General features: G+C 41.4%; 1 protein-coding gene across 1 annotated transcript in view; it reads right to left on the bottom strand.

The window, feature by feature from the left end:
• The window catches only part of LOC134337692 (uncharacterized), a 194524-nt gene that overhangs the window by 177564 nt on the left and 2736 nt on the right, over positions 1-14224 (bottom strand). The window contains exon 2 of the mRNA XM_063032884.1: positions 3265-3476. Within this exon, the coding sequence (XP_062888954.1) occupies positions 3265-3476 (212 nt within the window). The remainder of the gene's footprint in view (positions 1-3264; positions 3477-14224) is intronic.

The raw sequence follows: 14224 nt of genomic DNA, 5'->3' as shown, positions 1-14224 counted from the left end.
TTAATAAATTTTCTGTTATTTCTCTTCTTGAATCCTCACTTCCTTTATTTGTAAGTAAATTAACTGATAATTTAATAGTTAAACATACTCTGAGGATCTGGATACAATTTAGAAAACATTTTGGTTTATTGGGATTTTCCCTTTCTTGTCCCATTTAATCTAATTTTCTTTTTAAATGCTCCATGACTGATTTAGTTTTTAAAGAATGGGACAGGTTGGGTATTAAATGTTTTTGGGATCTGTCTGTTGGAGGAATCTTTTTTCATTTGAGCAACTATAGCCTCACTTTCATAAAACTCACTTTTTTAGATATCTACAAATTAGAGACTTCCTAAGATCTCAATTATGTACATTTCCTATAAGCTCAGATGAGAACTTACGAGATGTAATTTTTAATTTGACACCCTTTTATAATGGTTCAATATCTAATATTTATGGTATGCTACTGGAGACGAGGAATGTTCCTTTAGACAAAATTAAGAATCTCTAGGAACAAGATTTACAGACATCAATACCTGAGGAAACTTGGAATGAATTTTTTTAAACTGGTTAATATGCTATCGCTATGTGCTCGCCATTCCTTCATACAATTTAAGGTGTCCATATGACTAAAGATTTTATTTGGATATCTCGTTTTTATTTGGATAGATCTCCCTACTGTGACAGATGCAATAACAGAGAAGCTTCATTAATTCATATGTTTTGGACTTGTCCATGTCTTGAAAAAATATTGGAAGGAAGTTTTTCAAACTTTTCCTTTACTTTTCAAAGTCAATTTTTAGCCTAATCTTCTGATGGTCCTATTCGGTATTGTTGCTGGACAAGATATCAAGTTGAAGACATCAGATTTACATATTTTGGCCTTTGGCTCTCTTATAGCTAGGAGGGTGCTTTTGTTTAAATGGAAAGATGTTTCTCCTCCTACTCATGCTTAATGGATATGCAATGTTACATCATGCTTAGATTTAGTGAAGATTCGTTATTCAATTTCTGAATCTCATCAAGACTTTCAGACATTGTGGGGACCCTTCCTGAATTATTTTCAAAACTTTCAAAACCCTCAATTCGTTGTTTAAATTTAGATGTTGGCTATTATTAATCCTTACTATACGAGAAGGTATTTTACCTTTTTTTCTCCCTAATAAACAGCTTTGGTCTTGGTAGGGGTTAGATTTTTTTTTGTAATAAATTAGTATATTTCAATATAACTTAGACTGACCAACATGAATACGGGGTAATGAGATTGTTATTATGAATAGATATAATGCAATTGGTAGTTGATTTTTTGACCTTTATATATACTTTCTTGTACCCTGTATTATTTTATGTAGAAACTAATAACAATATTGAATGAGATCCCATGTCCCTTAACGATATGTACTACCATTCATGTGGGACAATGTAAAGGCTCTACTGAAGTCTTTGTAAGCTTCATCTACTTCACTGACCTCATTAGTACATTTGCCTTTAAAATATTCAATCAGATTGGTCAGATAAGATATGCCATTGACAATGTTATGCTAGCTGTCCCTGCCTTTCCAACTGATCATTAATCCAGCCCCTCTATTTTTCCAATAACTTCTAATGTTCAACTTGGCACTGAGATCCATCCACCTTGAAGCCCACACTAAAATTTTGTGATGAACTCTCCAACTACCAAGTCAATTCCCTTTGTGAATATCAAAGAAACATTTTCATTTAGAATCTCACCTATATCTTCTTGTTCTATAACACAAAATAATTTGCAGATGCTGGGGTCAAAGCAACACTCACAACACACTGGAGGAACTCAGCAGGTCGGGCAGCATCCGTGGAAAAGATCAAAGGGTTCCGGCCCGAAATGTCAACCGATCTTTTCCACGGATGCTGCCCGACCTGCTGAGTTCCTCCAGCGTGTTGTGGGTGTTGTCTTCTAGTTCTATGTTATTCCTTTCCCCACCATTGCCTGTTTTCTCTGATTATTATTTTCCCCTTAATGTACACATGTAAAATGACTTCAGTTTTACCTTAATCTTGTCTACTGGTGATATTTTAGGATAGCTCTTTGCCTTTCTGATTTCCCTTTTCAGAATCTGCAAACTCTTGCTATGCACTTGATGGACTTCCTGGTCTTTAGGCTCTTCCCTGTCATATGTGCTTCCTTTTTTTCCTCTTTATTTAAAACATAAGATATAGGAACAGAATTAGGCCATTCAGCCCATTGACTCTGTTCCACCATTCCATCACTGCTGATCCCAGACGCCACTAACTCCATACACCTTAATTATCCTTGAATATCCTGTACATTATCCTTCACTTCCATCCTTATCAGAACATACTGACATTAAACTCTTGTTATTTCTCCTTTTTTCGTGTTTCCCACCTGCAAAATAGACGTTTGTCATCTACCCTTGCCAGGTCCTCTAATTTTAATGAAATAAGCCTTCCCCATTTTAATATATTATTTCCTGGTCTATCCCCATCTTTTTCCCTTAAGACTTATGATCTTATATGGAATTATGATCAAGAGTTTCAACCTTACATTGGATTGATGATCGATTCTAACTGATCACAAAATGTATAGGGCCAGTCAAAAGCAAATATCTGCCCGAGACAGATCGAATGCAAATGTTTTACCACTGTTGCGGTTTTAATTTGTCGAAGGAGAGAGAGGTCCCCTTGATTCCGCAAGTGAAGACGATGCACTCAGAGCTCAGCTATTCCCCGTTCCAGCCACACAACCCGAAGAACACAGAAATCCATTCAGAGGTGCCGTTACCACCGCAAGCACAGATACATCTGTGAGTGAAGACAAATAACCCCGCACTTCAGTGTAAACAGCGCCCGATCAAAACACGGCTGGGCGATGGGGGTTACTCGGAACGAAGAGATGGGGAGGGAGTAAGGAGGAAAACCAGACGGTAACAGATACTGGCGGTGGGACGGGGTTTAGGCGACTGAGGCGGATGCGGGAGGTGATGCTGAGGGGAGAAGAATGGAATGAGTCCGGCATATAAGGTGCACGGGGAGGGGGGAGGGATGCGCTAGGCGGCTGTGACAATGGTCAGAATAAGACGATACACAGCGGCGGCCGCAGGTTCCGTAACAGACCGCATCCCCTGAACCGGAGGACCTGTTCGGGGGTTGCCCACCACCTCGGGCCGATCGAAGGAACATCACGCGTCACAAAACGGGACCCATCGGCATAGACTCTGCCGTCCTGTAATGACCCGGCTCCACACCACCCATTGTTCGCTAATGGTGGGTGGGGGGGGGGCGACTAACCTCCGAGAAACACCGGAGCAGCCTCTCGTCTGAGGAACGAAGAGCAGTCGCACTGACAGCAGCCCCGCCAGCGCCAGCGCGAGCGCGAGCTGTCCGCACGTGTCCAGACGCTTCCCGCGAGGGGCGTGGCCAGCGCGTGAGTGGCGGGAAGCGAAGGCCGTCCGTTCCTCCGCTGAGGAGTTGTCGCCGTTCCCGGTTTCCACGACCCGCTACTACACCGGACGGGATGTTAGAGGGTCAGCAAAATGTTCTCGACAGAAGGCAGTGGGGGAATTAGTTGTGAATGACTGAGATACTCGTCGATGAAAGTGGGAATGGGATGAGGCGACATACGAAGTTCAGTGACCATTCGTGCTTCATCAGTTGAGGCAAATGGAACTTTAAAAGTCTTACCTTATCCGCTTCACCACTTGCCTCAGATCTCCATCCATTCTCTCAGATGAGTAATTATATCTCACAATCGTATGCTCCACTGTTCCACCACATTTGTCACTTATAGATGTTGCACAGCCATATCTCACAACTAATACAAGAATATTGCCCAGTGCTCCGTTAATATACTTACTTTTCTTTGGAGCATAATATGGTGAACATTCATGGGAAATATCAAGTGGAGTTTGGGGTGGTTTGGTTTTAATATACAGAACATGGAACACTACAACACAATAAAGCTCCTTGCCCATTATGTGGTACCGTCCTTTAGCCTACTCTAGTATCAATCTAAGCTTCTCTCCTGCATAGCCCTTCATTTTTTCTATTATCCATGTACCTATCTAAGATTTTTTTATATGCATCAAATGAATCTGCCTCCACCACCACGCACTCACCACTCTGTGTTAAAACAACTTTATTCTGACAACCCCCTATACTTTACTCCAATCTCCTTAAAATTATGTCCCCCTTCCAATCATTTGATAGTACTCCTATTGTCAATAAGATGCAAAGACCATCACTAAAGGTGCATCAATCTCTTCCCTCCCATCTGTAGTAACCTCGGCTATATCCCACCCAACTGAAGGGACTTAACGATCCTAATATTTTTCAAAAGTTGCAGGATATCCTCTTTTTTAATGTCAACATGATCGCATATACGTCTGTTTTATGCGTTCTCTGTCTTCAGGCACATGCTTCTTCTTCTATCCCTGATCGGCTCTACTGCACTCTAATCTTGTTCTTCAGATATGTGTAGAACACCATGATGTTTTCCTTCATCCTACTTGATCAGGCCATCTCTGGCCCTGTTTTTAGCACTCAAGTTCATTCTTCAGCTCCTGCCTAGCTACCTTGTATTTCTCTAGAGCCCTGTCCAATTCTTGCTTCCTTAAACCTTAACTAAGCTTCCATCTCCTTGACGAAATGTTCCACATTTTTTGGCAAACATTGTTCCTTCACCCTACCATTCTATTCTTTCCCCAAATCAGTGGGTCAAACCTATCTGAAACCTCCTCCAAGTGCTCCCCAAACAATGTCCACATTTGCATTTGTGCATTATCCTGGGAACATCTGTTCCTATCTTATGCTCCCAAGTTCCTGTCTAATAGCATCATAATTCACCCTCAGACAATTAAATACTTTCTCATACTCCTATCTCTGTCCAAGGTTATGGTAAAAGTCAGGGAATTTCTTTGAAATTCTCATCCACTGAGAGATCTGACCTCTGGCATGGGTTATTCCCTGGCACCAGATTCAGTCTGGCCTCTCTTTCAGTAAGCCTGTCTGCATATTGAATCAGAAATACTTCCTGAACACAGTGAAGAAATTCCATTGCATCTAAACTTTTTGTAGCAAGGAGATGCCAATCAATATTAAGGAAGTTGAAGTTACCCATGACAACAACCCTGTTATTTTTGCACCTTACCTCCTCCCTCAGTGTCTCTGTTGCTATTGGGGGTTTCCAAGAATACTCCCAATAGAGTGATTGTTCTCTTTCTATTTCTGATTTGCAGCCATACTGACTCAGTGGAAATCAGAATCAGGTTTAATATATCAGTGGTATATGTTGTGGAATTTAATGTTGTTGAATGTGTGCCTTTTGGTTTCTGTACCTCCTTCCTGATTGTTTCAATGAGAACAAGGCATGACCTGGGTGATGGAGGTCAATGATAGATGCTGCCTTTTTGAAGCACCATTCCTTGAAGATATCCTGGATACTACAGAGGCTACTGCCCATGATGAAGCTGACTAAGTTTTCAACTCTCTGCAGCTTACTTCGATCCTGTGCATAGCCCCCTTCCCCCATACCACACGGTGATACAGCCAGTTAGAATGCTTACCACAGTACAGCTGTAGAAATCTGCAAGTGTTTTTGGTGATATACCAAATCTCGAATTCCTAACCACAATGACCTCCCTTTCTGCAGTTATGATACCATTTCTGATTAGCAATGCTACTCTGCCATCTCTTTTACCTCCTTGTCCCTTTTAAAACATCTAAATCCCAGGAACGTCCAGCAGCCGTTCTTACCCTTGTGACAGCCAAGTCTCTGGGATGTCATATATGTACTGATTTTGTGTTGCTATTTTTCTTTACATTGTATCCAGAGTTGGCTGTTGCTAAATTAGATTTGCAATTGTGCTATATTTTGGTTCAAAGACAGTCTCATTGACAGTCTCAATTGCTCTTAGACAGTCTGGCCAGAAAGAAATGTCTGGGTTGTCTATTTCAGCGGTCCCCAACCACCGGGCCGCAAAGCATGTGCTACCGGGCCGCGACGAAACGATATGATTTGGCGATATAATTCAGCTGCACCTTTCCTCATTCCCTGTCACAGCCACTGTTGAGCTTGAACGCACGGGAGGTCATTACTCGCACGTCATCCATGTCAGCGCGGGAATGAGATCAACTCCTTGAGCTTGCAAGTGACGGCGGGCTGAAAAGTATGTTTGACATAACATCTCTGCCGGTATTCTGGATCAAAGTGAAGGCTAAATATCCTGAGATAGCCACAAAAGCACTGAAAACGTTGCTTCCATTTCCAACATCATATCGCTGCGAAGCGGAGTTTTCTGCAATGAATGCAACGAAAACTAATTTGCAGAATAGACAGGACATAAGGAACCCCCTTCGAGGTATCGCTGTCTCCCATCACCCCTCGATAGAACCGTCTTGTTGCAGGAAAACAAGCCCAGGGCTCCCACTGATTCAGCGATATTGGTGTGTTGCAATGATTTTATATGTTCATACAGGGAAAATATGTGCTGTGTGTTTAATATCCAAGCATTACTTAAAATGTTATGATGCTATTGACTTATATAACCATATAACAATTACAGCACGGAAACAGGCCATCTCTGCCCTTCTAGTCTGTGCCAAATGCTACTCTCACCTAGTCCCACCGACCAGCACTCAGCACATAACCCACCATTCCTTTACATAGAATAGTACAGCACAGTACAGGCCCTTCGGCCCACAATGTTGTGCCGACCCTCAAACCCTGCCTCCCATATAAGCCCCCACCTTAGATTCCTCCGTATACCTGTCTAGTAGTCTCTTAAACTTCACTACAGTGCCTCCACCACTGACTCAGGCAGTGCATTCCACGCACCAACCACTCTCTGAGTGAAAAACCTTCCTCTAATATCCCCCTTGAACTTCCCACCCCTTACCTTAAAGCCATGTCCTCTTGTATTGAGCAGTGGTGCCCTGGGGAAGAGGCACTGGCTATCCACTCTATCTATTCCTCTTATTATCTTGCACACTTCTATCATGTCTCCTCTCATCCTCCTTCTCTCCAAAGAGTAAAGCCCTACCCCCCTTAATCACTGATCATAATGCATACATTTCCTGTCCATATACCTATTCAATTTTTCTTTAAATGATATTCGAACCTGCCTCTAACACTTCTACTGGAAGTTCGTTCAACACTTACTTCAAGCTCCCCTGATAATTAACTTATCACTATATTCATGTGAGGAAAATATGCACTGTGTGTTTAATATTAAATTTGTTAGATAAACCCTTTTAGAATCGAAATTGAGTGTGTTAGCCACTTATCACCGATATCCCGGTCGTGATTAACCCCCCCCCCCCGGAACAGAATTGCTAAAAACAATTTGTAGGGAAAAAAATCCGGCACGTACACGCATGCCCACTGGTGGCCGCGCAAGGCTTCATGGTCATTGTAGTCTTTCTCGGGGTAAACCCAACGTATTTGACTGCTATTCTTGTCCATTGGCAACCCTACCGTGCCCCCGCCCTCCAGGTTGGCGGGTCCGTAAGAATATTGTCAATGTTAAACCGGTCCGCAATGCAAAAAAGGTTGGGGACCCCTGGTCTATTTGACTTTTTAATTTTATTACTTCCTGCCTCTCATTCTTGTACTCCATAGCTAGTTGCTGTACAAAATGCGAAAATCTTGATTGTAGTTATTCAATTCTCTGGGAATTTTTGGAGAGTTTTTCAACCAGGTATCACCATTCCAGTCGACCAATGTCCTGCTTTCTGACTGTGTCTCCTTTATTGAACATACGCTACCCACATTAAGAAACATTAAGCCTCTGAGTCACAAGTCATGTCATGAATGTGGCAATCTTTTTATGTATGTATGTATTTGAGCACAGTGGCATGCCAATGCAGAAGGAAGGAATTATGTTGCTTCTTGGACGTCAGTGTTTGACCTTCATGTAACAGTGTTTATGTTCATATGCCAATTTATAATCCAGTGAGCAGGATCATTTTTAGGTAAAGTTTAGCTCACGGATTACCTAAATATAGAATTTTTGCTGTGCTATATGTTACATAATGTGTAAATCTGTTTGTATACCCATCAGAAAATCATCAAGTTCACCAAAAATCCTTGAAAAAATTATTAGTGTTCTATATCCAGAATTATACATGTAAATATAGTAATGGAGTCAGAGCAAAATACTACATAGGAACAGGCCTTTCGGCACATCTCTTCCATGCTGAAACTGTTTAAACTGCCTACTCCCATCGACCTGCATTAAAAGCATTGCCCTCCAAATTAGGCCTCACCAATGGCTTATACAAGTTGTTGTGTGCTGGAGCAGCAGGCTGAGGGTAGCAGACACCAACAGAATCAACAAACTCATTTGTAAGGCCAGTGATGGTGTGGGGATGGAACTGGACTCTCTCACGGTGGTGTCTGAAAAGAGGATGCTGTCTAAGTTGCATGCCATCTTGGACAATGTCTCCCATCCACTACATAATGTACTGGTTGGGCACAGGAGTACATTCAGCCAGAGACTCATTCCACCGAGATGCAACACAGAGCGTCATTCCTGCCTGTGGCCATCAAACTTTACAACTCCTCCCTTGGAGGGTCAGACACCCTGAGCCAATAGGCTGGTCCTGGACTTATTTCCTGGCATAATTTACATATTATTATTTAATTATTTATGGTTTATTACTATTTAATTATTTATGGTGCAACTGTAACGAAACCCAATTTCCCCTGGGATCAATAAAGTATGACTATGACTATGAACATAATATCCCATCTCCTGTACTCAGTACTTTGACTTGTACTTTATACTTTATTGTCGCCAAACAATTGATACTAGAACGTACAATCATCACAGCGATATTTGATTCTGCGCTTCCCGCTCCCTGGATTACAAATATTAAATATTAAAAATAGTAAAAATTAGTAAATATTAAACATTTAAATTATAAATCATAAATAGAAAATAGAAAAATGGAAAGTAAGGTAGTGCAAAAAAACCGAGAGGCAGGTCTGGATATTTGGAGGGTACGGCCCAGATCCGGGTCAGGATCCGTTCAGCAGTCTTATCACAGTTGGAAAGAAGCTGTTCCCAAATCTGGCCATACGAGTCTTCAAGCTCCTGAGCCTTCTCCCGGAGGGAAGAGGGACAAAAAGTGTGCTGGCTGGGTGGGTCGTGTCCTCGATTATCCTGGCAGCACTGCTCCAACAGCGTGTGGTATGAAGTGAGTCCAAGGACGGATGATTGGTGAAGGCCAATGTGGCAAAAGCTTTGTTTAACGACCCTATCTAACTGTGTCACCACTTTCAATTAATTATGGACCTATATTCCCAGATTTTTGTTCTATCACGCTCCTCAATGCCCTGCTGTTCACTGTGGAAGACCTACACTGGTTAGTCCCACTGAAGTGCAACATCTCATCTTGATTGCATTAAAATCCATCTCCAAGTTTTCAGCCAATTTTTCCAGCTGATCGAGATCCTGCTGTAAGCCATGATCACCTTCCTCACTGTTCACTACACCCCCAGTTTTGGTTTCATCTGCAAATTTGCTGATCCAGTTAACCATGTTGTCATCAATACCATTGATATAAATGACAAACAACAATGGACCCAGCACCAATCCCAGTGACACACCATTAGTCACTGGCCTCCAGTCAGAGAAGCAACCATCTACCACCACTCTTTGGCTTCTCCCACAAAGCCAATGTCCAATCCAATTTACTATCTCATCTTAAATGCTGAGTGACTGAATCTTCTTGACTAATCTCCCATGTGAGACCTTGTCAAATGCCCTGCTAAAGTACATGTAGACAACATCCCTGCCTTGCCTTCATCCAATTTTCCTGGGAAAAAAAGACTTCTTCAAAAAACTCTAAAAAGACTTCTGGTAAGATGGCAGCACATTTGGACATAGCAGCCAGCCTCTCAGGGGCCAGCCAAAGGTGTTCTTTTCTTAGTTAAATGCATTTTTACATACATAAGACTACACAGACTCCAAGCACTACAGGTACACCGGATCTACCATGTCAGCGAGCTGCTTGTTGTTCAGAGATGCCGGCCAGTGGTTCTAAGAAGGAGAAGCTGGCCGGCAGACCAGAGAAGGAGGAGCTGGTGGATGGGCCAGAGAAGGAGAGGTCATCTGTTGGTCTGAGAAGGAGTCGGACAGTGGGTCGGAGGTGCCATATTAGGTTCAGAGGAGCTGCTCAAAGGCATCACAGTTGTTGTGTGAACACGGCGTGCAGAACTATGAGTGACTGTCTTGGATGTTTCTCTTACAATCACAACACCCCTGTTGGATATTGACACTGTAAGGTGTCTTAGGCCTTTTACCTTCGTTTGGTGGTGCAACAGATGGTGAGAGCAGCATGGCCTCGGTTGTTGTGAGGACTAGCCTCAAGCTGTGTGCTTGACTGCTGCTGCAGTGCAGGTGAGGAGATGTTGGAAGCAGTGTAGAATGGCGCCTGTGTTTGGTTTGGGTCTGGCCTAGCCATCGGTGCTGCCTTCAGTGTCTGACTGGTGGAATGACAGGCTGGATTGCGGGACATGTCACTCAGGGTATTTTCTTAGGTGACTATGATTTTTTTCTTGCTGTTTTGAAATTGCCGTGCATGCTTGTCACCTTGACTCAGAGAAATGCTGTCTTTTTTAGCTGTATCCATGTATGATCATTGAACTTGATTTAATTAGTAAGATTGGCTAGCTGTGATCTACCACAGCAGTCTCCAACCACTGGGCCGTGGACCGGTACCGGGCCGCAAAGCATGCACTACCGGGCCGTGAGGAAACGATATGATTTGGCGATAGGAGTCAGCTGCACATTTCCTCATTCCTTGTCATGCCCACTGTTGAGCTTGAACGCACGCGAGGTCATTACCCGCGCGTCATCCATGTCAGCGTGGGAAGAAGATCAACTCCTCGAGCTTGCAAATGACGGCGGGCTGAAAAGTATGTTTGACATAACATCTCTGCCGTCATTCTGGATCCAAAGTCAAGGCTAAATATCCTGAGATAGCCATGAAAGCACTGAAAACGTTGCTTCCATTTCCAACATATCTCTGCAATGAATGCAAGGAAAACCAAATTGCGGAATAGACTGGACATAAGAAACCCCCTTCGAGAATCGCCGTCTCCCATCACCCCTGGATAGGACCGTGTTGTTGCAGGGAAACAAGCCCAGGGCTCCCACTGATTTAGCGATATTGGTGTGTTGCAATGATTTTATATGTTCATACAGGGAGAATATGTGCTGTGGGTTTAATATCCAAGCATTACTTAAAATGTTATGATGCTATTGACTTACTTATATAACCAAATAACAATTACAGCACAGAAACAGGCCATCTTTGCCCTTCTAGTCCGTGCTGAACGCTACTCTCACCTAGTCCCACCGACCTGCACTCAGCACATAACCCTTCATTCCTTTCCTGTCCATTATACCTATCCAATTTTTCTTTAAATGATAATATCGAATCTGTTTCTGCCACTTCTAATGGAAATTCATTCAACACTTACTTCAAGCTCCCCTGTCCTCCCCTGATAACTGACTTATCGCTATATACATGTGAGGAAAATATGCGCTGTATGTTTCGTATTAAATTCGTTAGATAAACCTTTTTAGAAATGAAATTGAGCGTATTAGCCACTTATCACCAATATTCCGGACGTGATTAACACCCCCCCCCGTACAGAATCGCCAAAAACGATTTGTAGAAATAATCGGCACGTACACACATACGCAAATCACACATGCGCACTGGTGCCCGCTCAAGGCTTCCTGGTCATTGTAGTCTCTAGGAGGTAAACAGCGTATTTGACTGCTATTCTTGTCTGTTGGCAACCCTACCCCCCACCCCAGGTCGGCCGGTCTGCAAGAATATTGTAAATATGAAACCGTCCGCAGTGCAAAAAAGGTTGGGGACCCCTGATCTACCATGCACCAAGCCATATTGACTATCCTTAATTCGTCCAGTGTTCATCCAAATAACTTTTCCACAACTGATGTCAGAATCACCAGCCTAAGATTTACTGATTTATGTTCAGAGCCTTTTTTAAACAATATCAGCTGTCCTCATGTCCTCTGGTACTTCTCCTATTACTAAAGATGATTTAAGTATCTCTGCTGGGGCCCTGGTAGTTTCTGCACTTAGGGTAGGGTCCAAATGAACACCTTGTCAGGCCCTGCCGATTTATCCAGCCTGATTTGTCTCACAATAGCAAACACCTCCTTCTTTGTAATTTGTACAAGGTCCATGAAGTTAGTGCCACATTGCCTCACTTCTATAGACTCTTTGCCCATCTCCTACATAAATACTGATCCAAAAAAATCATTTAAAATATCCCCCATCTGTTTAGGCTCCGCACATGAATTTCTATTCTGATCTTCTAGAGGACCAATTTTGTCCTGTGCTATCATTTTGCTTTTAGCATATCGATAGAATCCCTTGAGAGTCTCCTTAATCTTGTCTGCTAGAGCAACTTCATACCTTCTTTTAGCCCTCCTGATTTCTTTCTTTTATAATATAATTTTTATTGAGTTTTCAAAAAGAATACATGAAAAGAAAAATCTACCCTCCCCCCTCCCCTTAACCCTCCCCCCCCCCCATATATAGTCCTACCTGAAAAGAAAGAAGAGAAAAAATAAAAGAGCCGCCTGGTTATTGGAAGGTTTCCACATGCTCCATGGGATTCAAAATAAATTTGGTATAATTATTCGTTACTTTCCCCAAGGGACCAAGATCTTTATCGGAGCACTTAAATATGCCATCCTATCTTTTGTAAATAAGGGTGCCAAATATTCAAAAATGTTACATATTTATCTCTTAAATTATAAGTAATTTTTTCGAGTGGAATAGAACTCGCCATTTCATTATTCCAACGATCCATACTTAAATACGAATCAGATTTCCAAGTAACTGCTATAGTTTTCTTAGCTACTGCCAATGCAATTTTTATAAATTCTTTCTGATATTTATTCAATTTAAGTTTCGGCTTTATCCCTTCAATATCACCTAATAGAAATAATACAGGGTTATGTGGAAGTTGAATTCCAGTAATTTGTTCCAATAAGACTCTTAAATTTATCCAAAAGGGTTGAATTTTAAAACAAGACCGAGTAGAATGTAAAAAAGTACCAATTTCTTGATTACACCGGAAGCATTTATCGGATAGATTTGAATTTAATCTATTTTTTTTTGTGGTGTAATATATAATTGGTGTAAAAATTTATTGTACTAATCTAAGTCGAACATTTATTGTGTTTGTCATACTGTCAAGACAGAGTCTTGACCAATTTGTTTCATCAATATTAATATTCAGATCTGTTTCCCATTTTTGCTTTGACTTATGGATTCCTTGTTTAATTGTCTGTTCTTGAATCAAATTATACATACAAGAAATAAATTTTTTAATTTTCTCTTTTTGAATTAAAGTTTCAATTTCATTAGGTTTTGGCAAAAACATTGTTTGACCCAGCTTACCTTTTAAGTAAGCCCTTAATTGAAGGTAACAAAAGAAAGTATTATTTCTCTATTGAATATAGATTATAAAATAATAGCAAAAATTTTATCGAATAGATTATCTAAATATTTACCAAAATTAATACATATGGATCAAACAGGATTTATTAAAAATAGACAATTGGCAGATAATGTAACCCAGCTACTCAGAATAATTCATTTGGCACAAAAAAGGGACGAGAAGAGTATAGTAGTAACCTTGGATGCAGAAAAAGCATTTGATAGATTAGAATGGGATTTTTTATTTAAAGTATTAGAAAAATATGGGTTAGGAACATCTTTTATAAATTGGATTAAAACTTTAAATTCTAACCCTAAGGCTAAAGTAGTGACAAACTCTCAAATTTCAACACCATTCCAGTTAAAAAGGTCAACTAGACAAGGTTGTCCATTATCACCTGCTTTATTTGTACTGGCGATAGAGCCATTAGCAGAACTAATCAGAACTGATTTCTTTCTTAAGTGCTTTCTTGCATTTATTACACTCCATAAGCACCTCATTTGCTCCTACCTGCCTATTCCTGCTATGCACCTGTTGTTTTTCTCTTACCCAGGGCCTCAACAGCAAATATGATCGCACTGGCCACCACAGACTCGTAGAACATCCTCATCATTGTCCGACAGATGTTAAAGGACCTCAGTCTCCTCAGGAAATAGAGATGGCTCTGACCCTTCTTGTAGACAGCCTCAGTGTTCTTTGACCAGTCCAGTTTATTGTCAATTCGTATCCCCAGGTATTTGTAATCCTCCACCATGTCCA

This window comes from Mobula hypostoma, chromosome 25 (genome assembly GCF_963921235.1).
Source record: "Mobula hypostoma chromosome 25, sMobHyp1.1, whole genome shotgun sequence".
Lineage (NCBI taxonomy): Eukaryota > Metazoa > Chordata > Chondrichthyes > Myliobatiformes > Myliobatidae > Mobula > Mobula hypostoma.
This window is presented reverse-complemented; position numbering and strand designations above follow the sequence as displayed.